This window comes from Pseudopodoces humilis, chromosome 4 (genome assembly GCF_049639895.1).
Source record: "Pseudopodoces humilis isolate 2021_Gansu_Grassland_sample_001 chromosome 4, ASM4963989v1, whole genome shotgun sequence".
NCBI lineage: Eukaryota > Metazoa > Chordata > Aves > Passeriformes > Paridae > Pseudopodoces > Pseudopodoces humilis.
In genome coordinates this window covers 57,746,670-57,772,955 of record NC_142203.1, presented here as the reverse complement: position 1 = coordinate 57,772,955, position 26,286 = coordinate 57,746,670, and the positions used below count along the sequence as shown (strand labels likewise).

Here is a 26,286-nt window from a genome sequence, read left to right as displayed (position 1 = left end):
AAGGGGCTGTAGACATGATTTTCTGAGTCTGAGTCTTCAGCCTGTCAGTGGCTGATCTGTTCCCAAGGGAAAGTTTCCTGAGAACGTATTCTCTCTCAAGGACTGTTTTTGTAAATAAGGTTTTGGTTCCCAAAACAGTATTGTACAGATGTCCTGAATGTGTTTATTTTGTTCCATCTATTGGACAAGAGAGGTGTTGTTCCCTTTACCAGTCATGTTAAGCCTGTATTGGAACATCTTATAAAAGGGGCTGAAACACCCCAAAATAAAACTTTCTTTGGATGATACCTCTGGCTACTCTAATTGAATCCACACTCCTATCTTGTGTCCTCTACTGACAAGGGGCTGTGCTGATTTTGCATTAACTGACATTTGCTGAGAAGGGAAGAAGCCACCCATGGAAATAATTTTTCTGAGAGAAGCTGCTAAGAGCTTCCTCTGTGCCTGGCAAACACCAATAGCCAGCTAGCTCTGAGAATTGACAACCTATTAAACCATTAAGAAGCTAGATCCACCTCTGTGTGATTCACATTTAAAGACAGGCAAGCCCAGGAAATGGCTCTCTTGCTTCCAGCCTTGGAGAGGTAACTGGGCACCGGTCAGGCTGGCCCTTGCCGAGGCTGGGTGTCCCCCCACAGCACGGGCAGGCAGACCTACGGGTCAGTGAAAATCCTGCTGCTGCTGAGTTTCACCAGGAGCTGCTGGGAGATCCTAGCTCCCCCACAGCATGGCCCCAGAGAACTTTAAGCATAAGCAGCTTTGGCCTCAGCTTGACAGAGATCGTGATTACCTGCAGGCCTGGGTGAGATATTAACTCTTCCACTGAATAGATGAAACTTGCAAAACATTGATCCTCGCTCGAGTGAGAGAAAGGGACAGAGTAAAGACACTTAGAGAAACAACATGAAGGCGCCAAGGTCAGTAAAGAAGGAGTCAAGTCTCGGGAGGAGAATGAGGTGATGCTGTAGTATTGGGCTGAAAGCCTTATTTTGATAAAGCCATGAAGATGGACTGTGATGCACTAGAATATCCCCTTCAATTCATGTGAAAGTATGGGGGGATGGAGTGTTCAAATTGTAGACATGAGCAGAGACATCCATAATGAGGTAAAGCAGATGTTGAAGGAACTGGGATCCCATGAGAAGCTTGAACAGAGAGAGATGAGAGTGATGAAGACCCTTTGCCCCCAGGGAAAGAAGAAGATGACCTTTGTTTCCAGAGATGAAGGTAATTTCATAGATGAGGAAAACCTTTGTTTTTGAACAAAGCTTTTTGAACATCCTTAAATAGTACCCCACAAGTTGACATGGCCCATAAAGGCAGCTGTGGGAAGGCTGCATGAGATGGAGGAATTTCACAATTACAGATTTTCTGGGTGGCTGCTGTCTGTGGAAGTTAAAAAGCCGCAAGAGAACTTCTTGTGAAGAAGTCTCCATGGCATGGTGAGAGAAGCTCCTCTCCTTACAAGAACTCATGGAAGACTCTTGTAGAGGTGGTAACAGATTGAAAAACCCAGGTTTTGTCTCTATGTTGTCAGTGGGAAGGAAAAGAGATTGTGGGGAGGGGAGAAGTGTTCTGAAGGTTTTATTCTGATTGTTACTATTCTTCTAGTTCTGTTATTAATCACTTTATTAAATGTTCTTTATACCTACTAAGTTTTGAGTCTGCTTTGCCATCCTTCTAATTCGTATCTCACAGGAGGAAATGAGTAAGTGATTCTAGTGGGCGCAGTGGCAATTTTAGCCGTTGCTAAACCCAGTACATTCTTTGGTGCATTGAGCAGGAAACTCAAATTGGCAAACCAAAACCACTACATGGGCTTTCAGGCAAAGATATGAGAAAAGGAATATCAGTTCTTTTCTACTGTGTGCATGTCTAACAGGGCAAACAAACAGCAACGCCGGCAGGAACAACAAGCAGGAGCAGAGGCCCAGCCCCAGCCCTCTCTGGGCCGCAGGCGCTTCCCCTCGTGCAGTTCCGGCACCGCCGCCAGGGGGCGCTGCCGTGACTCCCCCGCCGGCAGGGGGCGCTGTGCCGCGCCCCCCGCCGCCTCCCTCACGCGGGGATGGCGGACGCTGCCGGCGGGAGGGATGGGAAGGGGCTTCCCTTACAAATCCCGGTGTCCCCCCGGATAGCGAAAGGGGTGCAGCAGGAAACTCGGAGCGGCGGCTGGAACGGCGGAAGGGGTTAGCCCGGGGCAGCAAGCAAGAGGCAGCAGAAACACCGCAGCTGTAGCTGGAGCCATAGGGCATCCCGTGTGTGGGTACAGTGTAGCGAAAAACTCGAGCGGTGGCTGGGGAAGTGGGCAGGGGCAGTCCGGCTCCCGAACACGGCAGGGAGAGGCTCCCTGGAAGGGGAAAGGGGCTCGATCCCGGGAATTCCCCTGAGTCACCCCACCAGATGGTTCCTTTTTTTTTTTTAGTGCGGCAAGGTGCCAGTAAGGTCCCAGTTAGTGGCTGCTCTCACGAGTAAAGGCTCACCCACAGCACAAGAAGCAGGGCAGGACTGAGCTCCGGCAGTGGCAACAAGTTCCCCGCACCAAGCAGCAGCTCGACCGTCCCGCTCCGAAGCCGGGAGAGCAAGAGACCCAGAAGCTGTGCCTAGCCCCCTTTTCCCCAGCCCAATTCTTGCTGTATCTGCCCCTCCGAGAGATAGCCCCTAGCCTGCACAGTAAAGCCAGCTGCACTCCTCCCCTTTCTAAGTAGTTATTTCTTTTGTCTCTCTTTAAGTACTGATTGTTATTGTTTCTTAGCAGCAGAAATGGGAGAAAATTTCTTAAGAGGAAGAAAACAAAAGGAAGAAATCCTCTTTGCGCCTGTTACAGCAGTGTTCTACTTGCTACCATGGGCACAGCTGAGGGACCTGAGCTGAGAACTAAAGTGCTGTACATTCGAGCAATATGCCATGAAAGAATGCTATTCTAGGTCGGTTGTAAACATGAACCAACCCCACACCAGTTGTCTTAGGGTTTCTGTCCACAGTGTGGTCTGAAAAAAAGGCACAGAAAGAATTTTCAGGACATTTTCTCTTACATCCTAGTACTGCCTGATGCTTGAGAATGAAAATGTTCGTCATGGGTTATGCCATGGTTCAGGAAGAGCATGACAGGCACAATCTACCTTGACAGCAAATGCTAGATTCTCCTCTGAGTTCTTTACCCTCTCCATCACAAAGAGAAAGAAAGACTGTTGTGGTACCCCAATAATAAAACCAGCATAAGTGAATAAGATTCTAGGCCATGGAGCAACTGGTCATCACATTAATATCAGTTTCAGAGGAGATTACAGCTCATCCTGCTTGATCTTGAACTAAAGTAAATGGAAAAATTACAAATCTAATTGAATCCTTCTAGGAATGTACAGTACCTTGACTAAAAATAGTAGCAAACAGTGGAGGACAGATACTGAAGTGCTTCTAGTCTCTGTGTCCCAGACTAGTGTGATAGAGATGAAGGAGGTGAGCCTGATGCTGAATCCTGGAGCTGAGTGTGAGGTGACCTGAGTTTGGCCCTGCCAGGGCATCAAGGTTGGAGAGACTTTGTGCAGCATTGTCAGTATTGACCATTTTGTGAAGGTAAGCTGTAAGTTTCTCTGAGTTTAGTAAACTGTTTAGTAGAGTATGAAAAATGATTCAGATGAAGTTTAACACAAGAACAGTAAAGTGCTTAAGACTGGTGATGATAGTGTAACTAGTAATTTTTAATCAACCTACCTTCTGGCATCTGTTTTGGGACTGCCTGGCTAGTTTTTCCTATCCATTTAAGTTACTAATTCCTGGTCATAACAGAGAAAGTAACACCGCTTGTGGGAAGCTTCATTACTTCATTAGAGTATGATTATCATCTATCTGGAGGTATATGTCATGCTGGAAGATTAAGAGGTATGGAGCAAAACTACGGGGGTAAAAGTAGCACAAAGTGGACATGCTTTCAGTATACATATATAACAATAAATATATTGGGGTAGATTAGGAGATCATAAACTGTAAATGACTGGTGTAAAACCTTCATATTCTAGCTAGTCACGAAGTGTGGACAGCGTGAAGTGCCAAGGGGAGAAGTAAGTGCCGTTTCAGAATTAGTGCTATTTGGCAATGAGTGTTTGTGTTGAAAGTGATCTGGAGATTCTCTGGGATATTTCTTCTCTTGGTTGATGGTGTTGGAAAAGCAGATGCTCTAAAAAGACTAAAATAGGTAGAGATGATAGTGCTTGTACAGGTGTGTTTGTACAAGCCATAAAAGAGAGCATAGAGTACTAAATTACTGTGAACACATTAAATCTTTTAAAAAGTTAGTATATATTGACATCAAAGTGCTAGTTTTCAAACATTTCAAAGTGAAATGTTTTCAGTTTATCGAAAATTTTCTAGAGGACTTAAAAAAGCATGTGTTAGATATGACTCAAAGGCACTTCCTTCCAGATATTTTCAGTGGGTAAGTTAGTAAGTTGAGAACTCATATACTCTTGAAAATGGTGGGATGACTGACATGGTACAGCTGAGATAACTTGATGGGAAATACCAGGATATCAGTGCATCTGTTGGCGTCATAATGGGACACTTTGTTATGAGTTCAGGCACCTGCAGAAGCAAAATGTATTGTAAACTTCGCAATGCTACTTACCATGGTGAGATGCTGTTGAAAACCTTTTGTGAAGCCAGTGGTATGACTGCCATTGATTTCACTGGCAGTTGAAGCTTCTGAAAGCTAATAAAGACATGCTTTAAGCAGAGCTTTTTAATGTAAAGTAATGCCCTTTGAAATCTGCTTAAAAGGATATTAACGCCCCACCCCCAGAAGAGACTGGACCTGCCTTGAAGGGAAATAAAAGTGTTCCTCTAACTGGGGAAACCACAGAAGACTTGTTTTGAATGTAAAGGGAAATTTTAGAGATCAGCCTGCAAAATGAAACATCAGAAGAAAAAGCCACCAAATCACAACATGACAAGACGGGAGACAGAAAAATTTTAGAGAAGCAAAAACTATGACAGCAATGTGGGGATGTAGTTCTTGTTAACTTCTTTAGAGAAGGTGCTTCAGTATTGACAGCTAGCAAGTTCTGCTAGGCTGAGCATGGTGAGCTGTGATTTAGTGGTTCAAAGTGGAAGGGCTTATTGGTGTTGGATGGATGGGGAACCAAAAAGTCATTTACATCCTGTTTTCTGTGTGAGGAACATTAAAAGTACTATTTGTATTTTGAAGCTAAATGTTATACACAGCTCAGTAACATGTCTGTGTGTTGTTTATTTCTCCCCTCCTCATTTCTTTGTGGACTGTCAGTAATACCTGTGAACTATGTTTTTCCTAAGTGCTATATTTGGCACTTACACAGAAATTACCTACATATCTAGCTTGGGATAATTCTGAGTTTGGTAGCTTTTAATGTAGGGGCAAGAGTAGATTAAGTCGGATTTTAATTCAATAGAACATAGAGGCAGAAGTGGGAAACTTGATTTGAGTAATACCATTTTGGGTTCTTAAAATCCCTGTCTGGTCATTGTAGATGTTTACAGAGATGATAAGATGTGGTTGTAACATGTGTCATATAAAGGACCCTTGAGTATTGCTGTGATAATTTGGATAATACAACAAAATGAATTGGTAGCAGCTAGGGATCATTCACAGAAATAAATACTAAGATATGTATTTAATTATATTTTATTTTTAGTATTTAAGAACTTGCTTTAGAAATATTACAAGGATTGTGCTTGTTTAATGTCCATTTCATGCTGTGGTAACACTGTAGCTACAATACAGACAATAGCTGAAATAAATCTGTATGATTAAGTAAAACAAAAGTGGTGTAAAAGTAATAAATAAAATGCAAATAAAATACCATATCCACTGGTTTGTGGATAAGTGAAACTTTATAACAAAATAAAATCAAATACATTTGGTGTTGTGGAGGAACTAGCATCAGTCAGCACTAGCTGTTGGTTTTTCCTTGAAGGATGAGCAGCAGGACTGTCTGTGTAGTGTGGGGAGGACTATGACAAGCGATGATTTCTGGGAATAGTGTGTGACACTGATGGAGACACCAAGTCAGGAATTTTCTTCTTCCTGGGGATTCTTTCCTTAAAGTTTGCTACAGGCATTATTTGGTGATTTTTTTTTCACCTCCTTGAGCTCTGTGAGAGCAGGAAAACTCTTCCAGCCAGAGTTACCAGGACTGGAATTCATAGCACAGATGATAGTTTTCTGGTAATTTGACCTGGTATGTGCTGCTTCTGTATTTGCAGCATCGTGCTTCTAATTTATTTATTTTTTAAATATATATAACTTGGAGTTACATATTACTTAGAATGAAAAAAATTGGAATGTTCAGTTTTAATTTTTCACTGTCAGTTGAGACAGTGATGATTGGTCATGTCCAAGTGTGTCTAGATCAGGTAACATTCACATTAGTTGCTCATGAGCATGATTAGGAAAATCGTGGCTATTTTACAAGTGTGTATTAAAATCTTTTAAGGCATGAGTAGCTTCTGTTGCAGTGATCATCCTCAGCAAGAGTGTAGTAGATAGGAAAAATTGTAGTGTATTTTTACATTCACCTAATCTGTTGATGCACTTAAAAAGGCTAAGTGCTTGGCTGCTGGTCCACTGCCAGAGCTAATCTAACACATTTGTGCTCCTGAAGATGTGGCAAGTACTAAGGATGTAATGTGTGAGCAAGTCATGAGCCAGGTTAAAGTCTGTTAACATTGACACAGCCTGGTCCTGCTGAAAATAGTTGCCTGTGTTTGGGCTGACAAGACAAACTATATGATGGTCATATCTAATACTTCAGGGTAGGGTCTTCCTACTGTTTTGGGGGTGGAATGAGAGGATCATAGTGCAAGTTATGAACTTCTCCATAGCCCAATCCAGAGCCTGAGTGTAAATTTTTAATTATTGTGGCTCAGAATAGCTCAAAGCTATTTATAAGATTTCATAAAGCTTGTGCATGAGATGTGTGAATAGAACGTTTTTTGGAGTAGACACTCTTCAATTATGTGGAAGGGTGGGGAAGAATGTGGTCCAGCTCTATTTCTTGAATCACTTGGGAAAATACGGAGGAGTTTGTCACATGTCAGCCGCTGCTGTAGTTCAGACTGTAATTTAGACACCAACCCATATTTTGCACTGATAACTTATGTTTCTGAGAAGTAGTAGGATGATGAAAGGGCTGTGGGTTTATTACTCTGATTTATTACTCTGATTGATCTCTGCTTCAAAATTGTGGTGGTTTGGAGAAGCTTGGCAGGTAGAAAATATTCTCTTTGCTTAGAGGTAAAGATCTAAGTACACTTGGTATTTGCAATGAGTTGGCATTGCTGCCTAGGCTAAGAGTTAATGAAAATGTTTGATTTAGCCCTGGTTATTTGCTTTCACTGCTCTTCCTGAATGTTTTGTGCACCACTAGCTGCCGTAAGAACTTTTACAGTTGAGGATATTTATATAATACGTGTGGATATCAGATCAGTATGCTTGGCTTCCTTCTATTTGTCAAATGTTTATCAGAAGACTAGGAAGACAGGAAATGGGGAGTTGATGTTTTTCACCTGATGGGACTGAGAGTATTGTAATGTCTTTGTATTTAAGGTAATTGTAAAGTGTTGGCATCACACATTTTTCTGTTGTACTGATGTATTGGCAGCAGTATTTTTTAACACAGCAGTATTTTCTGGTCACTAGAGATTAGCTAGATGTCACGTGCTATATGACAGAACATACCCAAATAATTGCTTTCTCAAATAATTTTTCCATTAGTTTTGAGCCCCATAGAATCATACAATATGCTGAGTTAGAAGGGACCTGACAGGATTATCAAGTCCAACTCTTGGCCCTAGACAGGACAAGAGTCATAGCATGTGCCTGAGAGTGTTGTCCAAACACATCTTAAACTCAGACAGGCTTGGTGCTGTGATGGGTAGCCCTACAGAAATGAAACAACTTCTCAGAAAAAAAAGTTGCTTGTGATTGGAATTCTAATCATGTGAGGAGAGGCACTAGAAATTAAGGAAATGCCAAGAGAAGAGTTGCTGTATCAGCTCTACTTCTCTTGGTTTTAAGGTGTCTTCTTGAATTACTTGTTACTTTTTCAGCTTATAATGCTGGTTCATATTTACGTGGGCATGCTGACATGTCAAATTTTGATACCAGCTCTCAAAAATGCACCAGAAATTAGAACCATTGCATTGAAACAGTCTCTGCAGATTGGCTCTTACACTTCAGCATTTGTAGCTTGGTCTTGCTTTATATGCTAGATGAGGTTTATGCCAGCCTAATTGGTTGCTGGCATTCCTGAATTTCCCAGCTGCTGTATTCAGCTGTGTACTAGAAAAATATAATGGAATACTGTTTCCAGAGAGCAAGAAGCAATTGTAAAGATGTAAATGCTTTATCTGGCACTTCAATGACATGTAAACTTTCAGTAACACAAAGAATTTTTAGGAACAAATTGTATGAGCACATTGCTGGTTTAAACACTGTAGTGAAGATTTTATGTTTAAGCTCAGAGTATTTGTAAGATGGACATAACTTTTATTTTTGTTAGTATGTGGGTTTTGGTGGTTTTTATTCAGCCCTGACTTTCTTGGCCAGGGAAGGGAGGAAATCTGGCACAGAAATGGAAGATTTTTTTGTGATTCTTTTGTTACAGCATGCTGGCTTACTGTATTTGTTAGAGTGTGGGGTATTTTCTGTTCATTCATCAGCCTGCTTTGATCTCTTTTCACTTGTTATGGCAAAGTTGAAACCTTTTTTAAATATTACTTGATCTCTGTCAAAAGTAAGAGCACAGAAACACATAGTAGGACTTATATGATGTCTCTGTGACTATTCACAGCTGAAACCTGTGACAGTATCACAGGTTTCAGCTGAGAATAGTGGTTTTCTCCAAAATTTTAAAAATTTGGTAATGTACTAAGTATTATTGTTATATTGTATAGAATATGTTTTACTAAACATATATTTTTCATACATTGTTTTTCTCTTGATTCTGAATTGACAGCTGGGCCAGGCTTTGAAAAAGAGCAGAAGATTATACCAATGTAAGCTTAAATTCCCAGTTCCCAGGGTTTTTGTGTCCTTGCAGCACACTGTTTGCGGAAGAGGCAGGAGTGGCATTACTACAGGAAGACAGCAGCTTCTGTTGCTTCTTTGCTAAAGGACCAGATAGCTCATTGAAACAATACAATATTCTGCAATAGTATTCTTGCTCAAAATTAAGTCCCTAGAGGTTATTAAATGCTGAAATATTAATGGGGAGGTGTATTCAGGATGGTGAGAATGGTGCTCAGAAAGCACAAATGGAAGGGTTTGTTCAGAAAAAGCATGGGTCAGGGAAATAAAAACAAGAGAATGCCAGAGGACAGAAACTAAGTGAAGCAAAAAAGGGAGGCTTTTTATTTAGAATGTTAAAAAACTACTTAACCTGCCTTAGTGTGGGAGCGACTGTTATGGTTTGGGCCGGGAGAAGCGTGGAGGTTATAAATGCATCTGTAATGTGTGTTGCTAGTGAGGCGAGTACTGCAGATGTGAAAGTGATGCTGCCCAGGGCTGCCAGCTGCTCTGTGAGTTCTCTGAATGCTACACTACCTGAGCTGCAGCAAGTCTCTTCCTCTGCGCTGTGTGACTCTACAGGGATTTGCTGTTACCTTCCGTGATGCTTCCCTGTGTTCTTCCTCCTTACTGAATCTTAAATAGATGTGAATGTTTAGGCAGCCTTTGTAGGAAAAGAAATATTAAAGGTATACATTTGTTGCTCTCACTATTGACTGAGGTAATTCAGGGTATCATTCAAAGTTTTTCTTTCTTTCTGTCCCTCTGCAGGCCCTAGAGACTTAGACTGTAAAACCTTTTTTTTTTTTTTTTATTTTGGAAAACTGTCAATTGTGACTGAAGTGGCCAAAACAAAAAGTTGAAGAAATCAATGGAGCAGAAAAGTAAAGGGGATTTTTAGGTCCAATAGCTTTAGAAAAAAAGAGAAAGTGCAGGGCAGAGAATGCCCAAACTGAAGCGTGTGTGCTGATTGTACTGTGTTTTACCCTGAGCAGGTGCCCAGCAGCAGCAGCAGCAGCAGTAGTATATTCACAACTGCTCCAGTATGATCATTCATGCTTTGGGAGCTGCACATAGTCCTAGGGGGTGGCTTGTGGCAGGTGGAGCAAAGGATTGCTTCTTCGTAGTATGGACCCTAGTTACAGGAGGGTGTGTGAGGAGCAGTTGCTTTGGATTCTTGTTCTTTAGAAACCTCAGTTCTTGGTACTTTAGGGCAAAGCATGGATGTGAAATCAGTGTGACACTTGGGTCTTGATCCTTTTGTGTCATGTGCATGACTGTCCTGCTCTTCCAGTGCATAGGAAAGAGAACATAAAAAAATTGCCATGTATTATATATTTTAGAAGAAAACTCTTTATTTCTACTGAAAATTTAGTGGTTTTATCTTACTCTATGAGGGCTTGCTTCCTTTGGATCTTGCACTGGAGAAGTCAGTGCAAAACCACCTTAACTCAAGCTCAGCAGTCTGAGTAAGTAGCTCTTTCTAAAATAATGGTTTGTGTTATTCCAGGCAGTTTAAAGTGCCTAGAAAAAGTGAGTACCAGAACACAGTTTCAAAGGGCTTAATTTCAGTGTTCAGATGTGTAGTGTTGTATCAGCCTAGAAGGGGAGACTAACAAGCCTTTGTGAAGTGCACCTACAGGGCCTTTAGCACCTGTGGGAATCTTCTGGTATTGGAGTTTTCTCAAGGAGAGAGAGTCTTAAGTGGTGTGGCTTTCCTGAGAGGTTCTGTTTACTTACCACTCAATTTTCTGTTCATTGTGATTTTCACTTAGATGCTGACTATCCCATTAGAGCCTCCACTGGTGGGTCAGGTCTGAGCCACTTCACACTGTGTGGCCTGCAATCACCTACTATTTATCACCTAACTTTTTTCAACAATCTTCTTCCTACCTTTCTCTATATGTCTCAGTACAGAAATGGATGGAAATGCATTCTGGAAATTTTTCCTACCATTTAATAAATGATCGCTTGTCTTTGCTTTCTAGGCCGAATTCACCAAGCTATGGTAACATCCCTAAATGACGATAATGAAAGTGTAACTGTTGAATGGATTGAAAATGGAGATACTAAAGGGAAAGAGGTAAGCTTATTTTTTTAGAACTTTTAAAAAAATGTGTAATCTGTGTGAATGTTACCTGTAATTTGCACTGGAAACAAAAATGAGACATAAATTTTAATTTACTTCATGATTCTTTGGTTATAGACTGTGACCAAATTTTGTACAGAAAGTCATGAGAAAATTCTGTTTCCCACTGTAAATTTGAATGCCTGCGCTCTGTGTCATAGCTTTTAGACAGTTGTTTTCATTTATTGATTTTGAACCAGATTCCAAAGGGTGACCTTGTTATCTGGATTTTACAAATTGGAAAAATCAAATTTTTAAGAGGTAGAATGACACACCATTCAGACAGGAAGCTAGTAGGAGAGCTAAAATAAAAATTTTGTTGTGTTTATATTCTTGAGGAATTCAACTGCCAGTTTGTTTGCTTATTCACTTTTGGCAGCAATTTTCCAACCTTGCTTTCCTTATGAAACTGTGTCTTTTTATGCAAAACTTTCCTACCACATCTTCCTTTAAATTTTGGACCATGTTATCCAGTTTCAGTTTGGAGAAGCATCTCAGAAGTAATTGCACTTTACTGGTTTTGTGAAAACACAGGAAAAAGGAAAAAAAAAAGCCATGAGAAGGTCCAAGAGATTTTACTAGCTAATGACACATAGAATCTATACAGCGCTGAAGTCTTTGAAAGCTTCAGCCAAGAGAAATTGAAATCTATACAGACCAAAGCTCTTCAACATTTTTACAAAATTATGTTTTTAAATCTGCCCCTCTTCCCTTACATTTTACAGCAGTTTGAATAACACTCACTAATACTTAAAAAGAACCAAAAAAACCCATGATAAATTTAACATGGTTTCAGCCATGGTTTGATTTTTTGGCATCTTTGCAATTTGTTCCTTTTGCACTCTCTGGGAAATTTAAGGTAACTGAGATCTCCTTTTTATGTTACAGAATGTCTTACATATTTTTCAGTAATTGTCAAATTACCATAATAATTCTAGCTACTTCTCTTCTAGTTTGACTGCCTTACAAAATTATACTATCTATTGGTCATTTTGCATTCATCCCCTTACTGAATGATGTGTTTTCAAATAAAGATTAGTCTATTTTTAGTGAACAGAAAATAATTCAGATCTTAGAAGGAACAAACTGTGGGGTAAAAACACTAAACATATTTACTGTTTATTGTCAAACATAACAGGAGATAAAGAGAGGATTTATGTCAAGTGTCATTAATGTGTTTTATGCTCTTTTTCACAGATTGATTTAGAGAGCATATTTTCACTTAACCCAGATCTTGCACCTGATGAAGATATTGAACCTAACCCAGAGACACTACCACCACCTGCTTCATCAGCCAAAGTAAACAAAATTGTGAAGGTTGGTAATATCTATGCGGCATGTTCATGGTTACTTTACAGTAGCTCTATACATGATGCTATGCCAGAATTTTTAACTTAACTTTTTTGTCTGTGCTGCTATTTCATAACTGTGTTATTTTCTTTTTCCTGTGGTGAATAGGGATTTCTAAATGTTTTTAAGAACAAGTTTGGCAGAGAGGGAGTTGGGAACCAGTATTTGTATAGCTAAATGTCTTAATGAAGGATAAAGAAAAGGTTTTGGATTTTTCTGAAACATTGCATACGGTTCAATCAGCCTTCACCCCTTCACTTTTCATGGTGGCATTAGCCAGCAGTAAGATCTCTTTTGTTCATGTTGTGTTATTTTAATTCACTGGAAAGAGGCAGAGGTGGGGCTGCAGTTTATGCTTTCAATATTATGGTGATCAAACGAGAGACTTCTTTCTTTATAGAGTCGACGAACTGTGTTACCTGCTAAGAATGACCCTCCTGCCAGAGACAATAGAGGTAAATGTCCTCTCTTTCCATTTCAATGAAGTAAAAAATACGGTAATATTTTAATGTCCTGTTTATCTAGCATTCCTTAATAGTTTTGCATTTCTCATTTGATATGTATGCCTGTGGCGTGTAAAAGATATAGTATATAATTCCTAGAATTATTCCTATGTATATTTAGGAATTCATACTGTACCAATAATATTTATATGCACGTTTAGGCCATATATCATTATAAAAGTTAAGCTGAATTACCTGACTGCAAAAATTTGAAGATAATTAATTATGCCATATTAAATCATGCATGGACTTTTCATATATAAGTGTCCTCAGCTTATTTTAGTGTTTCAATACACACTAAGTAGTGCACTTTGAATTCTTAACATTTTCCATTTTTAAACTTTTTTTGTTAATTGCCAGTTGTTTTGTTACAGTCTGAATGTGAACAATCAGAAGAATATAAGAACACTTCAGTCCTAAAGGTTTTTTTATCACTCCACAGTTAATAGTGAAAAAACCTAAAAAAAATTGCTCAAATACCACAGAAGAATAGGTGAAAAATATGTATTGGATGAGAACAGATGTAATGCATCTATAACATGTGAAAGAATAGGTACTGCTTATTGTTTTCATTTTCTCTCCTATGTTCAACTTAACCGACTTGAATTGATGATGGTGATGATGATTCTTCTTCCAAACATTAATCTTTAATTAATGTAAAAACATTAATTTCTTCAGACTAGATTCTAGTCCATTTTTTTAAACTTGGAAAACAAGTGGGCTTGCATATCTTTGCAAGTGATCAGACTCTTCTGACTGGGAATACTTTTGCCCTTCTGCCATGTGGCTCTAGGGGTATTAAGCAGACTGAAACGCCCAGAGTGTTTTGGGGTTTTTTTCCTACTTAGTGTGGTTTACATATGGGATGGCTTACTGATGGACTGTCCTTACATCCATACATTTTGTCATTTGTAGTAAAATATCAGTTTGGTATGAAATAACCCTGTAACTTGTATTTTAATGAGTACCATGCCTATTCACTGTTGGCCTAATTATTTTTCTTTTGGCCTTATAATTCAACTTTTCTCATCACACTGTTTTCTTTTGTGTAGTCAATTTATACTATAAGCTAGATCTCCCATGATATGTTGAATGATCTGGGCATTTGTCTTGTCTGTCCTGTTAAAAACCTGTATCTGTAGTTGTTTCCATGTTGTACAGTGAGCTGGCCTTCACTTGGAGTCTCATTTCTGGCTGCTGATCAAAGATGATATACTGCTCTGACACACTCAGAGGTGTGTGCAGGAAATAGGCCAGCTGAAGCAGAGCTGATGAAAGCAACAATTTGAAAAACAATTTAAAGCATTCAGCTCTATCACACAGGCTTGCATGCTCAACACTCTCACTTCATTCACTGTAAAAAGATAATCACAACTTCTTCAGAAACTGGCATTCTTAGCACATATAGAATCAATGCATAAGTTTAGACATATTGATTGTATCTGTATCCCTTCTGGTATAGAGGCAAAAAGGCTTGTTTCTTCTACTTACAGATTGTTCTGCACTTCACTGGCTTTAATTTCTATTGCTTTGCTCCTCCTGATCATAGGCTCAGTTGGGTTGGAGCATTTTGTAGAATCTAGAAAATGAGAAACAGTGGGGCTTCTTTTCTTACTGTTTCTTTGGGTATAATTGCGATATAAATAAAATTGAAGCACTTCATGCTCAGGACTGCGTATCTCCAAGTAAACACTTCATTCTGTGCACATAGTAAGTTGTACTAATTCTGCGGTATTTAAAAATATGCATGTGCAGCATTGGTACTTAATAATCATGTTGCGTTAGTGTGCAACACTGGGATAAAAAAGTCTGCATACCAGATGTTTTTGTTAATAGAGTATGGCTCCTCCTCATCCACAGTAAATGGTTGTGTTTAGAAAGGGTCCTCATTTTATCTCATCTTAACAAAGCATTTCAGAAATGAGTAGGAAGGTTACTCCTCCATGTCCAGATGAGCTTTTTGCTTTTCCTTTGCAGTGGTTGGTTCTGCACGTGCACGACCTACTCAGCTTCCTGAGCAGTCTTCCTCCTCTCAACAGAATGGTAGTGTTTCAGATATATCTCCAGTTCAAGCTGCAAAAAAGGAATTTGGACCCCCTTGTATGTAAACCGTGTATCAAGGACTGATTCATTCTGGGCGTTACATGTACATTCTCTTGGATTTTTTTGTTATCCATAAATGACAAATGCTCAGTTGTCTGTGAGCTTCCTTGAGGAGCTTTTCAGAAAGCTGTGGCTAAACATATGCTCATTGTTGTTGCAATTGTACTAGTATTTGGAATTTGTTTCTCCTTTATTTTCTTTTAACCATGGTAGTATTGTTTAGCTTTTTTTTTTTCCAAAATTTTTTTTATTTGTCTGGGCTTACTTTTAATTCAAACCAAGAGATCACATGTATCTGTCCAAATACTCTTTCAAGGTCATATATTTTTGTTTGTGTAATTTGTCCCATTCCCATGGTATTTTTCTAATAAGTTTTATGTATTTTAGAAATTTTAATGCCATAATGATTCTATACTATTTAGATTTGCTTGAAAACATAGTTGATAGTTGATGTATCCTAATTATTGATACATTAATTAAATTAAAGTTCACAATGTAAATATGGAAGGTATTTTAAAATTGCATCTTTTTCTTTAAGCACGTAGAAAATCTAACTGTGTAAAAGAGGTTGAAAAATTGCAAGAGAAACGTGAAAAAAGAAGGTTACAGCAGCAGGAACTTAGAGAAAAGAGAGCTCAGGTTAGTATTTTTAGCTCAACTGGAAATCATATGTCAGCAAGAGAAATTTGCAGAACTATTCTTTTTTCAGTCTTTAATAATTTTTATGACTGTGACAATCTTGAAATGGTTTTCATTCTGTGCACAGATTTGACAAATATTTTGGTATTTGGTAGGACTACTACTATAGATGGTTTTCCCCCTTTTTCTTCCTAAAGAAATCATTACTTTCAATTGCTGTCATACAGCATGTTCTTCAGAGAACAGCTACTGATGATAGCTGTTTCTTAGGGAAATTGTATTTTTGTCAATAACCGACCTTTTGACTTTTAGAGAAGTCTGTTACTCTACAGGAAGTAATACAATATTATGATAAATTATTCATTATGATCTTTGATGCTTTATAGATCTATTTGAGGCTCAGGTTTTAACAGTGACTTCTAATGTTTCTTTCTTTAAACTGGTCTGTACATTTGTAATTTCATCATACAAGCAGCTTGGCAGCCAGTTGCTAAAAACTTGTGTGAAAGAAATGAGGTGGCTAATCCTTTGAGAAAAATCTCTTAATATTAAATGACTTTCTGTCACAATGGTGTAAAAGCTTTAGCAAAGCTAGGAGTGTAATCTTGTTGGCAGCCGTGTGCAAATGTGTTAGTCTCTAAAGAGATAGTACCAGTCTGCTGCTGACATGAGAATTACCACCATCAAGTAAATCATTAATAAAATTTACTTTTCATGGTTTAATGATGTTTCCATATTGACCTAAAATCACCTACATTAAAATTTGTGTCTTATCGTTTACATTTGTTTACACAAAACATTAATATGTCTTAATATGTGATGAATGATGATTTTTGGCTTTATATATTCAAATGCTTTGAAGTGGTGTTACTGGTAAAATTTTTTTATTTCTCCTGTGAACACTCCTTTTGTGTTTGAGTCTTAAACTTCTGTATGAGGAAGTTGTCATGAAATGAAACAGTAATGCACCAAGCACTGACTACTCGTATGCAAGACCTTTAAACTGGTCTTGAAGAATATTAGGTAAATGCTTTCTCCATGATAAACGATACTTTTCTCTGAATGTTATGAAGAGACATTTTTTGAAGACTCACTGTCAGCAGTTTTTAGTCAGAGTGGATGACATCAAGGTGCAGTCAGTTTCTGATAACCAGGATATAGTATTTTCTGAGGTGAAGATTGTCACAAGTGCAGAGAATGAGCTGGCTGCCTTTCAGCTTAGTAACCCCAATCCAGTGCTTTCTGAGAGCGCCTACACCGTGTCCACAGCCAGCTATGATTCAGAAATTTTATATCATGCAAAACTTAGGAGGGTCTGAGCTCCAGAGCTGGCATCAGCAGCATGTCCTGAAGGGTTGTAAAACAGGTATTTGCAGGGAGAGGTGATGCGAAGTTGTGTAATCAGTTCTGCAGAAAACAGAGTAGGCTCAGGCTCAGCTTACTGGTGCTCCATGCATGACCTCTTACATGTTCATTTACTCTGGTACTAATGGCTCCACATTTAAGGATAGGTTGTCTTCTGTGCCTATGTTACGGGTTCAGCTGTCAGCTGTGTAGACTGCCTTGGTGCTGGGGTGGGGTGAGGACCAAAAATGGACTTTGCTGTGTAAGTGCTGCTCAGGAGTAGCTGAAACATCCATGTATTATCAATCCTCTTTCCAGCACAAATCCAAAGCAGAGCTGCTGTCACACTCTTCTATGGAGAAAGAAGCCAAATCCCAAAGCCTCTATCCCAGCCAAAATTGTCACAGCCTGGATGTAGCCAATTGAGTATCCTTGGGATTGCTTCTGCCTTGCTGGGGTTCTGGGACCCTTGGAAGAGTTTGCAATGCATCCAGATATATGTATAAATTAACAGAGGACCAATAGTTAGGAGCAAACTATAACTGGCTTGTATCCAGCAGGACTGTGTTTAGGGCAGCTGAGGTTCCTGCACTGTCCTCTGTGGTGTGTGTTGTACCTGTCGAGTATCTATGCATCTGTCAGAATGCCATATCTGAGATAAAGAAGTGTTGACAATATGTTTATTCAGTTTGAAGGTGCTGGCAAAGGCAGGAGTAATTTCTCTATCTTAAGTAGATTAATTATGAGTCCTCAATTTATAAGTATTTTCTATTATATGCCAACCCAAATGACATGGGAAGCATCTAATTGTTTCCTTTATGGTCAGTAAATTAGCTACATCAGAGTGGAAAAAGGTATTAAATCTACATTTAGCTCTCAAGAGACATTTCCGGTGTTTTGCAGAAAAAATAAGATTTCAGTTGATGTGTATTTTTTTAATAGATAATTAATTTAGGCCTTTTTTGGAAGCAAAAAGTATAATAGAAATTCTGTTGCTTACTTTTTCCTAGGATGTTGATGCTACAAACCCAAATTATGAAATTATGTGTATGATAAGAGATTTCAGGGGAAGTTTGGATTATAGACCACTGACAACTGCAGATCCTGTAAGTATGCCAGCAGCATGGAAATGTGTTATCCTTCTATGTTTTTGCTGTTTCAGTTTTTTTTTTTCAATGTATATTTCTGTCTGTTAATGCAAAAAATAGGTATTTAAATATATGTCAGTATTCAGTATAACATGGGTTTATTTTTCCAGTAATTTGTTGGTACTGAAATGAGTAGGTTTTGGAAGTCGTAATTTACTGAACTTGTTAAGTTATTTAAATGTCTTTTTACTATTAAGTAATGCCAATGTGTACTAAGTAGTCACTCAGCCTTTGTATGGTAAATTTTCCAGGGATGCTAAGGGATTTGCACACAAAACCATGAAACTTACTTAAAAGCCCTCTTCAAATAATGATTACTGTTTGATCTTTGAAGGTGATGTGTTCTTTTGGTTTGCAGATAAGTCAGAGGAGTGGAATACTTAAATGAACAAGCCTGTCAAATTCTATGGAAATCAGAGAATGTGATGATTTCTGTCAATAGCATATCTACCCTGTTAAAGCTGGATTTGCTTGCGTAGTCCAATAGTACCTGTAACTCTGTTGGATTAGAACACTGTCTGCAGGCAGTTCTGTTAATTTATGTTTCTCCCTTTTGGGTTCTTTGCTACTGTGCAGGCACAATGGATTTTTACATGTTCAGATGACTTGCTGTCTGGGACATTTCTCTTGGTTTAAATGATTGGTTACTTAACTGAAAAGAGAAGTCACATAAAGTCAAATATTTTGTAACTGGAATTGGGGGGTGTAGCTCACTGAAAGACTTTCCTTTGCAGATTGATGAGCACAGGATTTGTGTTTGTGTGCGAAAACGACCACTCAATAAAAAAGGTAGGATTGTTGAAGATTTTGTTCTTTTGTTTATCTGAAAAACTGCTTCTGATAGTAACATTATTTGTGTTAAACAACTCTGGAAATACTGATCAAAGGCGAATCTTTTATATTAGACAGTGTGTGTGACGAACCTAGAAAACTCATAGACTTGTCATAACCTGAGGAGAAAAGTAGTTTACCTGCCACAACTTCATGGATTAGGAGCTGAGGCACAGGAAGAGAGTAGTTTTTTCCCAAGGTCATCTGGGATGTATTTAGTTGATCTGGAAATTAATTCTGCTGTAATCTTTTCAGTATTCTTACATTGTATTAGGATCACATTTTAAAGTATCCTTCAAGTGATCTCCCTAGCAGAAAGTTACCCAGTGAAACCTTTAATACATGTTTTTGTAAATATATTTTTATACTTCCAAGTGGTCCTGAATCAGGCATCAAGGAAGTATCTTATGACATGGTTGGTGCCTAAACATGTCCAAGACATCCTCACAGAGCTAGTGGATTACAGGCAAACATGAGACTTGTACACCCTGGAGTGGTTGCTCAGAGCTGCCAAAGTTACCCTAGAGAATATCAAATGCCACTAAAAAACTGTTAGGTACTGAGAGAACTCCCTAAAGACTTTTTATTTTATGTGATGAGTGTTCGAACTATTTTTCTTGCTGCCTGCTCATCAGATTAGGGTCTGTATGAAAAAAAAACAACAAAACCAAACAACAAAAAACTGTTCAGCTTTCAATTCCAGTTAAATCTCAATCTTCCTAGGAAATTCTTTGACTTTCAGTGGGAATTTAGGAACACAAATGCTTACTGGATTGCTGCTTGTCTGAATCCAGTGCTGCAAGATGTTTCTTTCCTTCCCTTTGTCTTATATTCTGTTCAGCTTAAGGACTCAAAAGAGCATCACTCTGATGCTGAGGCAATATGGGATGCCATTTATTGTTTTGATACTGTCAGAAGTACACATGTAGGATTATCTGAAGCAACCGAGAGGAAACTGGGAGAAATATTTTCCCTTTCCCATACATATGTTGATACCAGTAGATAGTTAGGTTTTTTCTTGTTTTTCCCCTTCACATTGCTGTTTCTATTTTTTCTTTTCATTTTTACTTACTCTGTCAGGAAAAATGTCACTTTCTACCTGTGGTGAAGGTGGACAAACTGAAATAGCAGTAAATGAAAACAAGTTGTTATGAGACATGAGTTTGGACTCAGAAATGGGATTTGATTTTGTGAAAGTTACTTATCTTTGGTACTAATGGTTGAGAGCTATTAAAAAAGTAGATCAGAGGTGTTTGTAGAAAGATGAATGTCTAAGTAAAAATGAGGTTGGTACTTAAAGCTGTTTTGCATTTTTAAGAATGAAATAAATAGTAAAGAAGGTGTTAACTAAATAATCTATGCAGGGGATGATAATCTAGTTACCCACATGATACAATCTTCTGAAAACACTCAGTTCATAAGAAATAGTATTTCTCATAAAATCACGGAAAATATAAAAGAATTAAAGATGCTGGACTGTAACCTTATGATTAGAAAAAAACAGAATTAATTTGTTTTGTCATCTCAAAACTGCAGAATTATCACAGAAACATAAAGTGTTCTCAACATCAATTGTTCTGTGGATTGACTTTGCAGGAAGTAGGCGTTCAGAGTGACACTTTGAGGTTTTAGTTCAGTGACATGTATTTATAATTCTGAAATGTATGATGGGTTTCAGAGACACTATTCCTAATTTTGATCAGCTAAGGATACTGGTTCTCATACCAAATAGCTGGGAGGAAGTAAATATCTTACTCCAAACAATTTTTTAAGAAAAATCCTCTTCTGACTGGTTAAACTAAAAAGTTTTTCTGCTAAGAACTGTCCATCATGCATTTCTTTTTGTCACTGTTCCTTACTTTTTATCTGTAATTGCCGCAGAATAATTGCATTTCATTTTATTGCAGTGCAGTTGAAAAATTGATTATACTTTGACTGGAATGTGTGTTTCTGTTGGAGTGTAACGTAATGCAATGGTAACCACTGTACTGTTTAGTCAGGATGTTAACTCATGAAAAGGTTTCTATCTGGTTGTATAAAGTAACATCAAATTCTTGAACTGCATGCCTTAAGATATTTTACATAGAAATGCAAGTAGGACACATTAGTGTATCCTGACTGTACACAAAAAGGGTCTTTATTTTTGTGCATATTATGGATCACTGGGTTCTCTGTTTTGCTGACTCATATACCATACAACAATTAGTGGTAAATTGCAGTGCTGCATAGTAATTATAATCTAGGATCTCACTGTTGAAGTCACACTGATAGGAAGGATCATTATAATTTTCAGCTTGTTCTGCTTACAAGATAATTTTTAGAAAGGTTTTTACTTTAGAGGAATTATATATTAAAGATATGTGCTATAGGTTCCAGGAAGAATACACAAATGAAAATGTCTGTGAGGAATGAAAGCAAAATGTAAAGAAAATATCAAGATAAAATTTTAAAATAAAATGTATTATCTCAAGGATATTAATTTCTTTGTGTTTTCAAGTTTGAAAGTCTAAGCAGTATAGTACCAGTATCTAGTTTCTCCACTAGAGAAGATATTTACAAAAACTCAAAGGATATGGCAGTGAGCTGTAAAAGAGTATATAATCACTAAGGAATAAGACCTGATATCCATGAAAAGTGTTACAGAAGACATAAAAAGTTGTAATGATAGTGCTGTAATTAATGATCATAGTCTCTCTGAAACAGCTTTGTACCTCTCTTTAATTTCTAGCAATTGGTAGGATGGGATGACTAGACTTCCAAAATGAAATCTCTTGCTTAGCAGACTACTATCTAGGCATTAGAAGCCCAAATCCATTGCAGTGTTGTTACTTGGAGGAGCTGTGTTATCTGAGATGTTATAAGAGTGTAAACAATGGGGAAATGTAAAAAATAATGATGTGTTGTTAGTTAAATATATATTTCACTTATTTTATAGAAACTTTAATGAAAGACCTTGATGTAATAACAATTCCTAGTAAAGATGTTGTGATGGTACATGAACCAAAACAAAAGGTGGATTTAACAAGGTACCTAGAAAACCAAACTTTTCGTTTTGATTATGCCTTTGATGACACGGCTCCTAATGAAATGGTTTACAGGTATGTGTATATGCTTTTTTTTTGGTTAATCTTTTTTCTCATGTTTTTTCCATACTAATAACTGTTACATTGGTCTTAGACTTTATTCCTATTCTCTGTGTTACCAAATGGTATATTGCTATCTCCATTCTTTTACCTGTTTACTTTTGTTTTAACTCTATATCCCTAATTGTTCTCCTGCAATGTCATTTCCACCTCTGTTGACTTCAGTCCTACTCCCACTCCTCCTTCAAGCCCTGTTGCATTCCAGGCTCTAGCAAGTATCACCTGCCTCCTCAGCTGCTGATTACTTGAGCCACGTAATCAGTTCTCCATTTGCTTCCAGATTACTGTCTTATTAGTGTGTATTCAGCACCTGAGGAACCTGAGCCATGGCTTTTGGTCATCAGGAAACCTGGAAGAAAAGGAGAGCCCTAGCACCAAAGCGCTTGCAGTCTGAATATAGGATAATTAAGAGATGGAAACAAACCAGTAGAGGGTGAGAAAAGAGTACCAATAGTGAGAGATTGTATAGTGCAGTATTGCTGAGATACCTGAGCTAATTTATCTTCTGGAAGCAATCTGGCTGATGTAATGTGGAAGTATGTGGAGCTAAGTTATTTTGCAGAAAATACCAAATCTTTCTGATTTAAAAACAAACAGCAGCAAAGACATATATCCTCTTTTAGGCCCAAGGTATTTTGTTCTTTCATTCTTCTGTTTCAGTTCTACTTTTGGTATGGAATAATTCACAAAGCACTTTTAAAAGCATGTTTAGAAGTAGCTATTACCCTTGAACAAGTAACTAAATGAAGTACATACAGTAGTGGGCAAGGTTAGACACCGTGACATAATCTTGGGCAGAATCTTAGTATGCGTCTAAATACTGTGAAGATTTTTGCAGGAAATACTGATATTAAAAAGGAATTTGGTGAAAATAATTTTTTTTATGCTTGGGAAGTGCTTCCCATAGTCTTAAAGAGTAATATCTTGGCAGAGAAATATCTTACTTGGTTTTAATCCACAACTAGGAAGTGAAAGTCAGGATTGTGTCCTGATTGATAGTGGAAAACAAAAAAGTCATAGTGGAAGAATTCTTAAAAGGTTGTGAAAATGAAACTTCTTATGCTTGTCATAGAGAAGGGGGTGAAACAAAAATCTCATAAAACTAATACTAACAAAAGTGTTGTGAACAACAAAGCTGTGTCCTATCTTTGCTGGCTGTCTGCTGGTATCATCTTTCCTTTCCTTGATACTGAAGAGCTGTGGGAGAGCCAGCTGGTTGATGATGCATGAAATAATTCTCATGCTTGACAATCCATTCTTCTAATCTTCCACCTTCTTTTGTTTCTATGTGTGAACATAGTGTTTAATGTGAGGGGTGGTTTTGGTATAATGTGTTTTTGTACTGAGTTTAATCAGAGTTTTTATTAGTTATGTAATACATTAATGGCAATACAGGAATATATTTTAAGATTATTGCATTTATACTGAAACAGTAGATCTCTAGTCTTTCTCCTTCTCCCTCATATGGCACAATAATGATCATTACTTGAAGGGCAATCTGTTTTAAGGTCTTCTGTAATAACAGAAGTAAGAGAAAGATAGGTGTCATCATGTGCTCTCATCAGAGCCTCAGGGTCATACTGAGAAAAAAAAATACTGTGACAAGATGCTCCAGTTTTCTCCAATATGCTAAATTTACTGTATATCTATACTGAAAAGATTTTCAGTCCAAGGTAGAAAAATACTCTATTATTATTACTGCTTCTACCATTATTATTACTACTATTATTCTACATTATTACTACTACTGTTATTATTTTGCTTAACCTGTATTTTAAGTATTTTTAATCTATGAACCACAACACAGAGTTGCAAATTTTTGTAATATTAAAAACACTCACTGCTTGGAATGGATATGCCTTATGAATTTTAAAGGAGAACCAGTTTATGTTTCTGAAAGACTAAGTTGCAAATAAAAGTTCTAGTAAAAGTAAAGTTGGACTCTTAGCATAGTATCATTTGGAGTTGTGTAATCTTTTATGAAAATGTTTTAAGATATGTTTGTTTTTTCTTACTTTAAAATAGATACCTTTAAGTCCCCTGTTAGTAAATCAGCAAAATAAACAGTTTCAAATTTAATAAAACAGAAGTAATGGAGTGTGGTTCTAAAGTGGATAGAGTTTGTGAATTTTTTAATTTTTATATATACAAAAAGCAAACATCAAAATATGGGAATATCCTTTTGAGAAGACAGAGGTACATACTTAGATGAAGCAAAGAAAGAAAGGCTAAGGCTGCTCAGGAATCATCTGGTGTATTGACGAAAATTCATGGTTCAGCTAGATGTAGATTCTTTACATAACCCTTCGTTGCTGTTTAATGGCTCAGTCTTGCCCATATTATTTTTGTAAGTGAACTTTTGTTTAAAAGGAGAATGAAAGGAGGGTATAGCATCTCAGTGTTTCTGTAATTAATTTTTTCCTTTATTGCTCACCTATTGGTTATTTGTGTGTAAAGATCTGGAAAAAGTTTAGAAAGAGTTTTGCAGAGAGAATTGTCGCCATAGGTAACTCTCTCTTAGTTTACCCTTTGCTTTTGGAGTTTACAATGAAATAATAATTTTGATTGATAAAATTTGGTGATTGATAAAATCATCACTTTTGGTGATAAGCACCTGAAGTAGGAACAATAGTTCTGTCTTTCTTTAAATTAACTAGCTAAAAAAAGAAATGATACTTCAGATAATACATTTGATACAGCAAGTTGTACCTCAGGGATCAGTAGATTATTTCATTCTTAAGAGTTTGGGTATCCATTATCTTGAGCCCTTTCTTAATGTATGCATGTTCTCAAAAATTGAGAGGTGCAATGTTGTTTTAGCTTCTTGTCTTTCAAATTTAATCTTAGAAGTTGATTTGGGAAGGAAAAAAAACCCACGGCAGAATTTTAGTATTGACAAAACTCCTATCTGCTACACTGTCCTACTTCAATATCTTCTTACTCTGTCACTTTGAGGGAGCTCCAGACTCCCTTTAGTAAATTGTGGGATGTTGGCTCATTAGAACAATGAATCATTGGTTTAGGGTTTAAAGGAGGATAATATTGTTGTAAAACAAATGAGAGAGACCTCTTAGCTTGTGATGGTTTGGAAGATTTTAATACCTTAGAGGTGGTAGTCTCCTTAAGTCAGAAATTAATTTGACCTGTCAAAGTACAGGACCAAGTTTGTCACTTCTGTCCTTAATATTTTAGTTTTACATGTGGCAGTGGAATCTTAAAGTACTTCAGCTTTTTAACTATAAGTTTTTTTGCATTCAAGGTTTACAGCTCGACCATTAGTGGAAACCATATTTGAAAGGGGAATGGCCACTTGTTTTGCATATGGACAAACAGGAAGTGGGAAAACCCATGTAAGTAGTTCTTCTACAAGTCAGCAATACTGTGTTTTTACATGTCACACTTAGGTCTGAGTTCTAATAAATAAGGAATATATAAACTACAGTTCTGTGATTTTTATGGTGTTTTTCTTTGCTGTGTTTTTTTTTAAATTAGACAATGGGTGGCGACTTTTCAGGAAAGAACCAAGATTGTTCTAAAGGCATATATGCACTTGCAGGTGAGACTTCATTGATCAGTTGGATTTGGGCAGATCAGTTGAGATTAATGAATTTTCTACTCTTTGTCATACAAATTTAACAGTTGACATACTTTGCATTGCAGTGGAGCTTTGGTAACATCAGAAGTTGTCCCTAGATGTATGTCCTTTACAAAGTAATGTAAATATAGACTACTTAACAAAAATGCCATAACAGATTAAGTTTATCATTTTGGTGTCTTCTGCATCTTCCAGTGTAATGTGTCAATTTAGACTGCTCTGTTTAGGCTTGGTTGACTGACCCTATCTGTCATTCTTGCAAAATATGAGGTGCTGTAAAATAGAGTTTTACGCATGAATGAATCTTCACTGGATGAAAACACATGATGAGATTTCTTTTTATTCTGGAAATGTATTCACAGCTCGAGATGTCTTTTTAATGCTAAAGAAACCAAACTATAAGAAGTTAGAACTTCAAGTATATGCAACATTTTTTGAGATCTACAGTGGTAAGGTAAGTAC

General features: G+C 37.5%; 1 protein-coding gene across 3 annotated transcripts in view; it reads left to right on the top strand.

Annotated features, from left to right (window-relative positions):
- KIF2A (kinesin family member 2A) overlaps window positions 1–26,286 on the top strand; it is a 57,724-nt gene that overhangs the window by 12,449 nt on the left and 18,989 nt on the right. For 2 of the 3 annotated variants that reach the window (XM_005531834.3, XM_088054073.1), the window contains exons 2-12: window positions 11,029–11,123; window positions 12,366–12,485; window positions 12,919–12,973; window positions 14,999–15,121; window positions 15,663–15,763; window positions 18,118–18,213; window positions 18,990–19,044; window positions 22,022–22,184; window positions 25,489–25,579; window positions 25,722–25,785; window positions 26,187–26,278. In XM_005531834.3, the coding sequence (XP_005531891.1) occupies window positions 11,029–11,123; window positions 12,366–12,485; window positions 12,919–12,973; window positions 14,999–15,121; window positions 15,663–15,763; window positions 18,118–18,213; window positions 18,990–19,044; window positions 22,022–22,184; window positions 25,489–25,579; window positions 25,722–25,785; window positions 26,187–26,278 (1,055 nt within the window). The remainder of the gene's footprint in view (window positions 1–11,028; window positions 11,124–12,365; window positions 12,486–12,918; window positions 12,974–14,998; window positions 15,122–15,662; window positions 15,764–18,117; window positions 18,214–18,989; window positions 19,045–22,021; window positions 22,185–25,488; window positions 25,580–25,721; window positions 25,786–26,186; window positions 26,279–26,286) is intronic. The other variant, XM_005531835.3, reaches the window with a different exon arrangement.